Below are 14,197 nucleotides of genomic sequence, written 5' to 3' on the forward strand. Positions count from 1 at the left end.
TAAAAAGCCTCAGCATCTTTCTTGTAATTTTTATCTGTATTGGTGTAGAGTATGTTCAAAATGTTGTCTAGATCAGACTACTTTCCTCAGACCTTTTCCAGCTGCTCCCCCCCTTTTTTTTTCCACTCAATTATGTTTTACAAATTGTCTTAATAGCACAAGAAATGAGTTCTAATTTGTGGTGCGATGGCTTTGATTTAAAAAGTTTTCCAGATGTCTTCTGAAATAAACATATTAAAGATAGTAATCAAGATGTGGGTCTGAAAAACTGAATCATTATATGTAATGCAACTGTAAGACTTAGTGTTCTAAAATGTCGTAAGCATGTGCTTCTTTTCATGTTAGAATTAAAATTACTGTATTTTTCTCTTTACTTGGGGATTTCTTTTAGATGAAGACTCTGTTTACAGTCGGGAATAAGATGACAAATTTGATTTGATTTCCCTGAGCAACCTAGAAGGTTGAAAAGTTCAGAAGGAAAGCTGTTGTTGTCAGGAAATGTCTTTGGTTAATCTGCTGAAATGTGTTTTATTTGATAAAGCAGCTATGTAGGGGCATTTGTCTGGGTAAAGAGTTATCTCAAGATGTTTCTTGAAAGTTACACTTTCTTTTTAGCAAGTACAGCAAAAAAGAAAAGCTGTAGTTTGTATAGATCCATATTTTCATGTTAAAACATGCCTGTAATGCCTGATGAACTTTCAGAAATTTCTTCTCAGCTGAAGCACATTTCTGTTTGAAGGTGAGTATGTGATTTCATGAATCTTAATTTTACCCCAAATTTTTATCTTGTAACATAGGTGTGGCTGCTACTAAAGATCATGATATAGGAACTACAAATCTCCATGTTGAAGTTTCTGATGTAGTAAACATCCTTGTTTATGTTGGCATAGCAAAAGGAAATGGAGTACTTTCCAAATCAGGTAAAGGGAAGCTCATTGTGTGAGATGTAAATACTGAATGAACTATGACTTATAAAATTGATACCATTTGTTTGAAATGTGTGCGTGAAACATGTCCTGCAGTACTTGCTTACACCTCAAAGATTCCTTATCTCAAGAGAGACAGCAGATTGATTCTGCATAAAATACGCTGCATTTCCAGAGCTAGGCAATTGTATTTCAAACTCTTTTCGATCTTTTGTTGCTATTACCTGTAATTAATATACCATTGCTATGTTGGTGCTGGCAGAGCTAATGAAAGTAGAGGATGAAGGATCTTCTCCTGAAGCTGTGTTAAGTCCAACAGTTATGTCAGGATGATGAATTGGCCCTACCTTCTGTTTAGTCTGCTGCCTCTGGATGCGCTGTGTTTGTTCTATTGAGTTGACTGCAATGTAATTTTTCAGTGCTCAAGAGGGTAAACTGGTGTATGCTAGCCATCTGAGTAAGGTTTATTGCTTATGTGAAAAAGTCTTTCAATCACTGAAATGGTTTTGTTTCTTTTTCCTTACTGTTTCTGCTCTGGTCCCATAGTCAGCAAATGTAAATTTTTTGTGTATATCTTACAGAGCTCTAGTAAGATTTGCCATCTTCTGTTTGCTTTGTTTTCACTTGTGTGTGCACAGAGTTAATACCAGCAAAAACTGCAGTGTGTCAGGAGAGCTCTAAAGTTTCTTGGCTAGCTGCTGCAGAGCAGCAAGCAGAGCGTTGCTTTTGCTGACTGCAGAAAAATACCTTTCTCCTCTCTCAATGTTTTGTTGTCAGCCCTGCTTGTTTATTTCAGGCAGGAGAATGCATTCTGTGAAATTTAAGAAATGTAAAAAACGGTTTAAAATTTGGATGCTGTTTTAAAAATACTTACAGCATTCATGTTCTGTTAACTTCCTAATTTCAAAAGCTGAGCAAAAGATAATCTGAGGAGCTTTAGTTTTATTTAGTAAACATTTATCTGCTTAGTCTCCCACAAAAAGTTTGAAAAGAGGGTGCATCATTGCAGGGGGGTTTTTTCTATCACTTAAAAATATTTTTCTCAAATTGTAGGAGTATTGAAGAAGTTTGAAGAAGAAGATTTGGATGATCTTTTAAGGAAGMGATTGAAAGATTCAAGTGAATTACCTGGTGCTTTGTGGCATATTTATGCTGGCAAAGATGCTGACAAGATAAGGGAGTTTCTGCAAAAGGTTCGATTTATAATATATATTTTATAGATATAATTTAAGTAACTGTTCAAAAACATGGAGAGGAGACGATAATCCTCCCTCCCTACATAAACCTGTGTGTTCTGGTGGCCACAACTCTAGTTATGGTTGCAAGGTTTATGCTTGGGGCATGAGGGAAGCAGAATTCTTTCCCTTATAGCCCATAAATTAAATTATATTGGACCAAGCGCTGCTACAAACTTCATTGTGACACACATGCACACCCAGTGTGAAGATTAGTTTTCAGTTATTGGCAGGTTCATCCAGCTTAGTGCTAATACTCTATAGCACTAGGACAGCTGAGTTTGAGATGGAAGCCTTACTTGTCAAATCTTGACATGGTTGGTGAATTCCGTGAAGAAGGAACAACTTTTACCCTCTCCAAAATGCTGGCCTTATTTTAGGATAGAAGACAACTAAGTAGTGAGGTGAATACTTCACATACTCCGCGGATTTTCTCCAGAGCATCGTCTGCAAGGGGAGGCTCTGGAGAGGTGAAGTTGCAGTATATTCCTTGAGATCCATGGGCAAGGGGAGGCTCTGGAGAGGTGAAGTTGCAGTATATTCCTTGAGACCCATGGGCTAGTTGCGTGTTTAAGGAGTAGCACTGCCGTGTGGTTTAGCGAGAATAGCAGATACCTCTGAATTTCAAAAAGAATCTAGCAGGATTTAATTCTCTTGATGAGTCCTGTCAATACTACTTCCCATGTTTTTTTCAAATAAAAGATTAATGTGAAGTGCTGCATTCTGTCTGAGAAACTTGTTTCTCTCTTGGCATTAAAACGATAGAGCAGAATCTGAGGGATGGATGTATTTGGGTTAGCAAAGAGGACTTTCCCTGTGTGAAAAGCTTTTTGTGATCCTGTGTATGAAAGTCCTTGGAAAAAGTGACCTGTAAGTGCAGGCTGTTATAAAATGCTGCAATTTATGTGGAATAGATGGTGTTTATAATATGTAGCTAGCTAAAGACTCTTAAAGGAGTTATTTGGATATTGAAAAACTAGACTTGCCAGTTGTTGGCATCAGTCATCTTTCCAGTGCAAATGGACATGTTTTATGAGATAAAATTTTTGAYTTCTATTTTTTTGCAGACAATACTGTAGCCAAAAGAATAGACAGGAGGCATTTTTTTCTTTGCAATCCTTGAAGTGAGAATTTTTTAAAATAAGTAGAAAACTTCCACGCTGCACACTTAGTTCTGATCTTAAAATCTACTGAAGGGAAGTTCAGTTATGCTCAGAAAATACAAACTGAGAAAACTAGCATTGTAGATGGGTCATAAAGAGCCTGTCCTGAAAACAGGTATTAGATTTATTCCAGAATTGTTTTAAAATACCAGTAAATGTTCATTCTTGCTTATCTCAGCATAGGCTAGTAAGTGTGGAAGGTTGCTGAGTTTATTATTTCTGTGCAAAATGCACATCCTTACAATCTTGGACGCTGGTGAGCATGGATTCGTGGTAATGTGTGATGCTCTGGCAGGTAGTTTTCTTCTTCCTCTCTGAATATCATGCCACGTCAGTCAACAAATAAAATACTTTGAGTACTCATCTGTAAGAGCTACAGGTAGTCTCCAAATTCTGAAAGTTCAGGAGAGCATAGAGATCTACTCTTGTTCTTTTTTAATACAAAGGATTATTTTACCTTTTTTTTTTTTTTTTTTTTTTTTGAATTTAAAGGGTAATGCTGTTTCAGTCACTGTTGAAGATTGGCTTTACTGATACAGTTTATTCGAGACACTCATTTGTGTGTCCTTTTAGTCTTTGGTCTCCAGGATCCATACTTGTGTTACCAGATACTGAAATAGTTGTGGCTTGTTCATCACATGCAAAAAAACCCAGCGGCTGCCAGTCTTCATAAAGACTTTGTGTCATGTCAGTTAGCTCAAATGAAGAACATACGTTGTCTCTTAGTGAAGATGAAAGCAGTGGGATAGTGTACCAAGGGCAAAAATCAGCATCAGCTACTGTGCACATCGTTCTTACATGGCATGTGACGCACGAGTCAGGACTTCTCAGTTCATSCCTTGCCAGGTAGGGGGAATGGCCTCCTCTGCGCCACTGACAGTGATGGGCAACATTAGATTTAAAGATAGCATCTCTATTTTAGTTTTGCGTCCTGTGTTTAGTGCTTTCTCATACTCTAGAAAGAAGTCTTGACAGATTACCTAGAAATACCCAAAATACCACAGAAATTGTTTGAGGAAAAGTYCACAAAAGATGTCTTCAATGTCTCATGCTGTGGGGATATTTTAGATGAGCTTTAACTGGTTAAGCAAAACTGGCCCATAAACAAGCTGGAGGCCAAAGTGTCTCCTGCGAGCAGGAAACGGATGAGAAGTGCTGCAGTCAGAGTTCTCGTGGATGGCAACTCCGCAGGTTTTGGTCCCAGAGTGGCCCCAAGAGGTATGTCATCTGGTGAACATTTGCCCCATGGCAAGCTAAACTTTTGAGAAAAATGAGCAGTAGTGAACAACRGGCAGCTAATTCCAAGAGGTTATGAATATATGTACATCTGGGCTTTTCTGTTATTCAAAAAGCAGAAGCTCACAGAGCATACTAGGGCTCTTCAACTTGGAGAAGGCACAACGGTGGGGAATCGAGACAGACAAAATCATGACTGCAAGGGAGCACACAAGGAACAGTATTCAGAGTTTCTTTTCTCGCAGCAGTTATGGCACATTGTGAGACTTACAGGGCACAGGATTAAAACAAAAAGCCTTTTAAGATGCTCTGTAATTAAGTTTTGCATTTGCTGCCACAGCTTCCTACAATAGCTAAAACTGATTTGAGTGCTGTCTTTTATTTTTGGTGGTGTTTTTGAAATACAGAAATGGAGATTAATCGATGGCTAGACCTTGAAATGGAGGCTTATGACTTGTGTAGTCACAGGGTCACACTTTGCCTCCAATAGGACATTAAAATCTCACTATTTCATCTGGTACAGAAGATTTAGGAAAGATGATTAATATATAAGAACAGTTTCAAGCTCTGCATCAGATAGATTTTTCTTCATATTGATGTTAACTATACGTAACTATGTCTTTAATGAGATAATTGCCTCCTGAGTCACAACAGATGGTTTGATGTGTTATTTGTTTCTCCTTTAGTCACTATGATTCAGTAATTAGCAATTGATTAGGACTAGTATTTGTTCCCTTGTGGTTAACTTAATGAAGAATGCATTTGCTTGCAATTGCRGTTAAGCTTGTCGCTCTCTCAGGAAGTATTTCTAGTTTTCCATCACGTTTCCTGAATTCCTTGCCACATGTGTAGCAAAATAGCCTCATAGGAAGTTTAGTTTTACCTGCTGCCTTTTTCCTGAGTTGAGGATGCAGTGTTATATCTGTGTCAAAGCTCAAGGAATTGGCAGCATGGAAACTCCGTAGCAGACTGAAATGAGCAGAACTCCATGAGCRCACTCTGATGAAAAAGTTGCACAGAGAGAGCATATTGCTTACTAATAGATTGTCATGCTAAAATCTTTAAAGATATTGCTGCTTTTTAGGTGTGGAAGTCCTGCAAGTCTCCTCAGTTCAGTGAAATTTCCTAATTCCTTTAAGGTCCTTTCAAATTCCTAACAAAAGTTCTAATGACGGTATTGGAAACAAAGTACTTTGTATTTTTTTAACGTAGGTGTACATTTAATTTACCAGCAAAGCATTTTCTTCTTTTAAGAGTAACTTGGGATCTTTCCTCTACTTACAGATAGCAAAAGAACAAGGCCTAGAAGTTTTACCAGAGCATGATCCAATACGTGATCAGAGTTGGTATGTGAACAAAAAACTTCGCCAAAGACTCTTTGAAGAATATGGAGTAAAAACCTGTACGGTTATTCAGTTTCTTGGTGATGCTATTATTCTACCAGCAGGAGCACTTCATCAGGTAAAATACATCTGTTTAAAGCTAAACAGGATAAAATAACGTATCATAAAATAACTGGAAGGACATGTTACATCTATGCTCCAATTAGATTTGATTTTCTTAGTGATTGCTGTTAGTGTATAGGAATACCTTATGATGTATATCGGCTTCTGAAAATGACTGTTTGGTACTAACGTACAATTCAAACACTTGAAATAATGCCATTCCTTTTTTCCTTTAAAATGAAAAATAATCAGACAGCTAATAACCATTTTTTCTTACTTTGCATAGTATTAGTAAATTTCTGAATAAACTAGTATTAGTTAGGACAAGGTTATACTTGCATTTTTTTTCTTGTACATTCAGGTTTAACTTACTGGGCCATGAGGGCACCAGACAGATAAATAATTCAATGCCTGGTATCATTATGCTTTTTGCCTTTAGCCGTAGGAGAATTGTGGAGAAAGTTTGAGTTTAATTAACAAGACGTTTCTTTAACAGAACTTTGCAGATTGTTTCCTTGAAAGAAACACTTAAGTTTCTTCTTGCACAGAAGTTATATCAGTCACCAGGAGACAGCCTTGTCCCTGCAGCCACTTCCCTTCCCATCCAGAGAGAGCTGTTGCACGTCTGCTGCAGCCAGGCTGATTCTGTTCACAGTTATATACAGARAAGTACTGCCTGTAGAGCAGCTCTGGAGAAGCTGTAGGGGTTGCATAGGAAGCTTTCGTCCTCTCTTAGCACATAGGTTTTGTTACTTTGTTTTGGGTTTTTACCTCCCAGCCTAAAACTGGGTAGAAAGGAGAAGAAAGCATGGATTGTTCAGACAAGATTWTTGGACAGTTTCACATTGTATAGTGAATTTTTCCTGCTGAAATAGGAAATAGAGCCTGCTTTCTTGCAGTCTTGCCAGCTGTCTAGCACTACTAATTAGGGAGCTGACTATCAAGAAATGAGGAGCATCTCCACCCTGCAGCAGAGATTGTAAACCGTCTTGCAATTAAAGATTTATCACCAATCTCCAGTCGGGTTCAAGCAAGGCAAGGGCTTTACAAAGAAGACACTGTTTGGTCTACGATCTGCTGGGTCAGCTTCCAAACACCACCTCTCCTGGGCAGAGGAAGCCACGGTTTACCGTGTCATGCTGACCGGGGCAGTGGGGAGAAACAAGACTGGGTCGGTCTGATGACACGTGTAATGTCCCTGATGTGTCTGCTGGCTCTTTCAGTTGCTTGGACACTCACAGCAACAAACACTTTATCCTACTTTATCCTAACCTTACCCAAACTAGACTCTTTTATCATTCCTGCGTTTCTTGGGACAAGATTCACATGATGGTATGTTAACCCTGAATGATCTGTGGAGATTTCTTTTCAGCAAAGGAAAGGAGAAAAAAAAAAAGAAAGAAAAGGAAAAAAAAGGCAATTAACCAAGTCTAGGATTGCTGTAGATTGTCTTTCCTCATACCATGTCTCTGGAGTGTGACTCTTTCCCTATAAAAAGGTGAAGGAATCTGACATTGATGATATTCTCAGCTCTTGACAGGCTTAAGCAATTAGGATTCCCAGAATGGGTAAGATTTGTATTGCATTCTGCATTAGCCTCACTCTGATCTCTTAAAACAGGGGAGATCATCTGAGATACAAGAGTGAAAAGGGAAGTCACAGAAACTACAAACATACTGGAAAAACAGTTTTATATAGCATGAGGTGTTGTATAAAACCATGCAGGCTATAAAACATGAAGTAGTGCTAGTGCTTCAGCTCCGTAGGCTTCCCTGCAATTCATAGGTTTGAGGACTAAAAATAAGGCAAGACCTGTTATCTTTATCTCATTGCCTTTAAACTCCAAACTGCTTTTGAAGTGGTAATGTTCTAGCTTCTGGCACCAAGGAGTTAGTAAGAATGTTTTTAAACCTTAGTGGGTGAAGCTGAAACCTTTTCATCTTCAGTAAGAAGTTCCTGTGAATCTGCCACGTAGGAGGAAATGAAAGCATCATGTTCTTTCATGTACGTGTACAGTACTCTATATATAGACATACATGAACATTGACCTTAGGGATCAGCACCAACCATTTATATATACAAAACATGTTTAAACACTTAAAAATAAGTCTGAACAGGTAGGTTTACACATTAAGCATTTTAGTTTTATGTGCATATCATGGATCTTAAATAATTAAAACTGGATGATAGTTAATACTAAATTCAGTGAGAAATTAACATTTTCATTTGCTCATTGGTAATGTTCTGGAATGCAGGAACTCAGGCTAGTGTGCAAAAAGAGGGATTCCGGTTGCTGATGATCATTATGTAATCCACCTGAGCAGCCTGATTCCTGAAACCAGTTAGTTTTGCTGCCTCCTGTTGCTTTTGACACACTGGTCTAGAATTTCAGTGCTTGCTTTCCAGCCTCCATGTGTTCATGTCTAGTTTTAAGCAGCTTTTCTTGTATTAGTATTTCACTGTAGCATAAACCATTCTTTTTGCTTCCATGTTTTTCCCTTCTTCCCAAGGTATTTATAGACAGCAGTCACATCCCCCTTGTGTTCATTTTACAAGGCTAAATAAGTCGAGCTGCCCAGGCTGAGCTCATAGGAGAGGCTTCTCCACCCTGCGGTGGTCACAGCAGCCTTTGCCTGCCCCTCGTGCAGGCCTCCCTGTCTGGGAACACACGTAGGCAGGCACACAGACACCCTGTTTAGTTCAGTACCTGGTACAGACACTTCCCCCTGTTTTTGTTACTGTTCTCACCGTTCTTGTGAGTGATGCGCTCTTTCTGCTCCAGTCTGTGATCATCCTGTATCAGAGTCCTCCTCCAGTGATGCCTTCTCACTCTGAGTCCTCAGTAGTTCTCATGACTTGAGTAGTTTAAATATTAGGAATTGTAAAACGTAGTAAATAACAGCTTCTTTAAATCTTCATTCCAGGTGTTATATCCTGGAGTTTACTTTGCTRCTCTGTAAAGGGAATAGGGAGCCTTCACGATTTTAAATCGGTGATTACTTCCCATCCAAATTCTAAAAATACTACAGTGATAAGTTAAAAGACTGAAATACTTGAGTTAGTGATTGAAATGTGTTGTTCAGGCTAAATGCAAAACTTGTTCATAGCAGAACCAGTTATTATAATGTTGTTTTTTTATAAATGTATTATCTCGATCTAACAGCATGATTATATATTGTAAAATAACATACTACAGCTAATGCGATCTCCTAGAGATGCTACGATAACTGCGTATGATCAGTGTCTGGGAGTTGCATATTCACAGCTACTGGGCGAAGCGCGAGGCACTGCGTGTCCCGGCTGGCTGGGGCTGAGCCATCCAGGAAACAGCCAAATCGGGGCATGCGGGCAGGAGGGAGGGAGCTGCAGGGCCGAGCGGCCCCAGGGTCCTTCCCTCTCCCTGGCCCCTGCCAGAGGTCTGCAGCTCTCCAGCATGACCTGTGGGCTGTGCTGGAAAATCTCCGTTTGACGTGGGCCGAGGGAGAGGCCGCGCTCTCTGCGCAGCCAGTACTGGCACAGCAGCGGGAGTCTTGTAGACCTTGCCCTGTGAATCTCAGAAAAGTTGTTGTTCAATGTATTTATTTGTGCATATCGTTACATCAATTTGTATTATAAATACGTATATCTGAGAACTGCCTAAGGGCTATCAGTGGGCCATTCCCATGGGAAGCATCAGACAGCCAGGGTAATATCCTGTCTACCCCAGAAGATTTGTACGCTAATTTAAAGACAGGTGCTGGACTGGAAAAGAGTTTAAGGCACGGCAGAGCGAGAGATCTGATGCCATCCAGTATTGCCAGGTCTGCAATGGAGGCAGACAGGGAACGGGAATCTGTAAAATCTTGCCCAAGTGGGGAGAAAATGAAAGAGTTGTGTGGGATTTGCATGGGGCGAGAAGGAGAACAGGGTCAAGTAGAGACCTGAAGCAGGTGAAAAGGCTGCRAGGGAGGGGAGAGGGCTGGAGGCAGCAGCCAGTCCACCCGGAGCAGAGGCGCTTCGGCAGCTGTTCCCTCGCTTGTGGCTCTCTGCGGCCTGTAAACCAAGGCTGCCCAGCATCAACCAGCCGTCTCCGTCTCCCCGGATGATTCTGTTCCGATGAATCCACAGAGGCAGTCGTCCTGCTTTGTCTCCCTTATTTTCTGATACTTAATGATTCTCAGCAGTTCTGCCTGTAAAGTGGCGAGCTGGCTTGTAACATCAGATGTTGTTAAGCAGTGTTTTTGGAGCAGAAAATCCCTTCTTAAAGTGCTGTGTCCTCAACTCTGTAAGCACAAAAGGTTTACTGAGCCTCAGCTACTACAGAGGAAATTTTAGACTGTGCATCGAAACATTCTAGATTATTCATACGCCAGCTTATGCAGGACTTGACAAGTGCTGAGTGTGGGGGAAGTTTGTTTGCTAAGATGGTAACAGCACCCCTCCTCACCCTAAGAGCTTTGGTCCGTTTGCAGAATTGGGATAGCACAACTTTGAACAGATCTTAGAATTTGGGGAAAGGTTTTAAGCACCATGCTGAAGAAAATTTGCAATTTGTAAAGGTTTAGTAGTGAAAATGTGATAGTTTCTAATAACAATAAACAGGAGCTCACAGTCAGAAGGTCACAACCAAGTGTGTGCTCCTTTCTCCTGCCCTCCGCCTGGGTGGCAGGACACGGTTTCCATTTTTTCCATTATCCACCTCTTTTGTCAGTGAAGGAAGTGTTTGGGAAACAGAAATGCTTTTTCCTTCTGAGCCTGCCACTTTGTTGAAGGGCTTTTTTCTTTTAAGGGTTTGAACTGGCAATTATTTCTCAGTGAACATGGCATGTTTTGCCTACCAGAGTCTGGGTGGGAGCTTACCGCCTGTCGTTGCGGCCCGAAGACTCGCCTTGCCAGGGCGCTGCCGGCAGCCYGCGGGCTCCTGCGCCGTGCGGTGAAACTGCTGTGCAGCAGCAGTACACAGGAGCAATCCCCACATCCCTGAAAAAAGGATCGAGTAACAGATGAGAATGTGCTGAGTAAATGTCACAGCTGAATGCAGGACGGAGTGTGACAGCACAGACAAGTATGTGTGCCTTCCACCAGAAACAAACTGATGTGTGTCAAATACGCTTAGTGGCTTTTTGCATAAAATGTGTAAAGGTCCCCTTTAGTCCGATACACCTGTGGTTTAAAAGATGTTGAGGTCTGCTCTTTTCTCAGATTCCTCTGGCAAAGAATAACCCCCAAGTACTAATTACCAATCTTCTGTTGTTTTTATTTTGGATAGGTACAAAATTTTCACAGCTGTGTTCAAGTAACCGAAGACTTCGTGTCTCCCGAACATCTTGTACAGTCATTTCACTTAACGCAGGAACTGAGGCTGTCAAAGGAGGAAATCAATTATGATGATAAACTGCAGGTACGAAATGAGTTCTCGCTCCTCCAGAACCTGTTCTGGAGGCCCGGCGCGCTCAGCTCATTGAGATGCGTAGCAGTGCGTGGAGTTACTTCCTCGCCGCTGTTCACACAGAATATCAATGAGCAGCAGCGTGAATGCCAAGGGGGTAGCTCAACTCGCCGTTGAGCTGCTGGGGGGTTTTCACATTATGTTTTAAAATGTGTGAAAAGGTAYTTCCTTTCGGACTGACTTTAGTCTGTCTCTTTTTCTGTCTGTTAAGTTTAAGGCTCAGGCTAAACCTAGTTACTTTCACAGTTCCAAGCCTTACTGAAAATGTGTCTGGTATTTTTACAGGTTAAAAATATCTTGTATCATGCAGTTAAAGAAATGGTAAGAGCTTTGAAGATTCATGAGGGTGAAATGGAAGATATGGAAGAAAACTAAGTGCTCTCTGCTTTTTTTGTGTTAACATCAAATGGAGGTTATTTTTTCTAATATATGAACAGTATGCACACTAATTTAAGCTTCACAAACCATCAGTGCCAAGAAAATAGTCATCATATTTACTTGTTAATGACACTGTAACGGTAGAGCTTCATATCACAGCCACTGTGATTACATGTTAGACTTGCAAACAATTAAGCAGCAGTCTGCTGTCCTGTAATATAATGTATATGAAATTTGTGAAATGTCAAAAGATTTAAGATGATGTATTTATTTTTGGAAAAAAAAACACAAAATTCTATGCTATATTGTTGATCAAATGTAAATGTGACTTGTACAGTTTGCTAAAATAATTCAGATATTTTTCACTACATTGAGACAGTTACTGTGAGAGTAGGACACAAACACCAGCTATTGCCTGCATTTGGGATCTTGCTGAGTCCGCACAGCAGTCATGTCATAATCTGAAAATTACTGCCAAATAATTGTAAACTTTGTAAAATATAAAGTATATAAAGTAGATATTAAATACAGACACTTCAGTATTTTATTGAAGCTATTCAGTGTACAATTAAACGTTTTCAAAAGGTGTAATTTATTTAAAAATTGTCTCATTTTGGTAAAATTTATGTGACCTTTTAAAGCTAAATATTAAACTTAATATGCTATGTAAATATATACATATATACATTCAATGATGTATTTTTTTAAAACATTGGCTTGCTTTAATTTGTTAAAAGTGCAAGTGTTACACATGCTTTGTACATTGAAGTTGAAAGGGGTTTTACATTTTCCATTAAAATGACTTTATCAAATGTTGTCGCATTGTGTTTGTTTTTTATGTTTGTGGCACATTTGTGACAGCCTGGGTTGTTCATTCACAGTAACTGCAAATGCATCTCTGCTTTAGTGTCGCTTATTGTAATGCTTGAAATGTTCTGCCTTGGTTAATGTGCACCACTCTGCCCTCTCCGGGTTTAATACGATACTGCTAAGGGAAGTGCTGGAGCACAGTTCAAATGGCTGAGCCAAAAAGAGCCTCTCATTAAGAATAAAASAATTTAAACATTCCTTATGTTCTGTCTTTAATAATCTAACGCTTTCTCTGGGTGAAGGGGAAAAGGAATTTTCATAGAACAAAATTTTTTTATAGCATCTTAGCTCTACAGTTCAAGAAATATAGCAAAATAATAGGTTTTTTTAGAAAGATGTGTATYTGTATTTAATTATGATAAAGTATGTTAGAGAACTGAGCAAAATTCCAGCTCCTTGAGTTARTCTGAAAAGCTAAACTCTACATAAACTTTGCAAATTATGCAAACTATTCAAATGTTCAATTTTAGATTTAACTATTGTTCCTAAGTCCGAAAGTGGGTAGTAAGTATCCTGTTGGCAGCTCTGAGGCAAGGTACGTAACAAAATCTGAAAAGAGTTGTATATAAATTATCTTAAGAAGTAGRTCAAACACAATAGCAATTTCTAGTTTCTTTTGGTCTTATACTTTATATATATAAAAATGTTGGTTTTATACTTCTTAGGTTTTTTTCTTTCACTRGTTTGAAATCTGGGAATTCATTTGAAGTTGCAAAGAAATTTGGCTGAATTTTACTGTGCTTGGCAACTGATTCTCAAGTCCATACCCAGTTATATGAAGCATCTTCCTTAATTCTGTATATAGCACAGGACTAGACTGTTAGTTGAAAATGCAAAACCTGCCAACATGAACTTCAGAGGAAGTTACTTTTTTAAAGTTTAGGATGTCTAAATCAGTGAATTTTAGTCATGAGCGTAAATATTTTTTTCCCCCTGAATTGAGTTTTGGTGAGTTACTTTTAATATTTGGGAAGTTTTTTGAGGCCACTGGAATTTGCATTATTGTCGCAGTCTGCTCCCCCTCTGCCGCCCTCCTCTCTCTCTCTAACCAAAGAGCAGTTGCTGGGGCAGGAGCTGTCGCCAGAGCTCGCCCCTCCCGCCGGCGCTGCCTTTGTGCGTGAGCTGAACTGAACCAGTTGGTTTCCCAGAACTTAATAGCAGAAAGTGTCACGTTACTGAGTCTGTCCCGGCGAAAGCCGCGGGCTCCCCAGTTTGCCCCTTCTCGAAGGTATTCAGGTGATTTCTGTCACTATTGCAGCRCAGAGAGCGGCCAGGTACTCCTGAAGAGCTGAGCTTTTGTATCTGCCTTCTGCACCCAGCAGTGAATTAAATACGTCCCCCTCGCCTCRTGGGCCTTACCGACTTGGGGAGGGGTCCCCGCATCACCTGCACGACTGAAGAAATAAGTTCGTACCTCCTCAAACGGTAACGGAGCGAGTCACTGAAAGGCTAATTCTTATTTCCAAGTATGAATATTCAAGTTCCTTCCTTTATGACTTTTTCCTGTTCCAAAATT

General features: G+C 39.8%; 1 protein-coding gene across 1 annotated transcript in view; it reads left to right on the top strand.

Moving 5' to 3' along the window:
* Positions 1-12,623, top strand: part of JMJD1C (jumonji domain containing 1C) — a gene marked incomplete at its 5' end in the record, with an annotated part of 164,381 nt that extends 151,758 nt beyond the window's left edge. The window contains 5 exons of the mRNA XM_085301604.1: positions 798-920; positions 1,980-2,119; positions 5,845-6,021; positions 11,254-11,385; positions 11,719-12,623. Coding sequence (XP_085157730.1) covers positions 798-920; positions 1,980-2,119; positions 5,845-6,021; positions 11,254-11,385; positions 11,719-11,808 — 662 coding nt within the window. The remainder of the gene's footprint in view (positions 1-797; positions 921-1,979; positions 2,120-5,844; positions 6,022-11,253; positions 11,386-11,718) is intronic.
* Positions 12,624-14,197: the final 1,574 nt, after the last annotated feature.

The sequence above is a fragment of the Rhea americana genome, unplaced genomic scaffold (assembly GCF_003343005.1).
Source record: "Rhea americana isolate MKP2758 unplaced genomic scaffold, rheAme1 scaffold_179, whole genome shotgun sequence".
In the NCBI taxonomy this organism is placed as follows: domain Eukaryota; kingdom Metazoa; phylum Chordata; class Aves; order Rheiformes; family Rheidae; genus Rhea; species Rhea americana.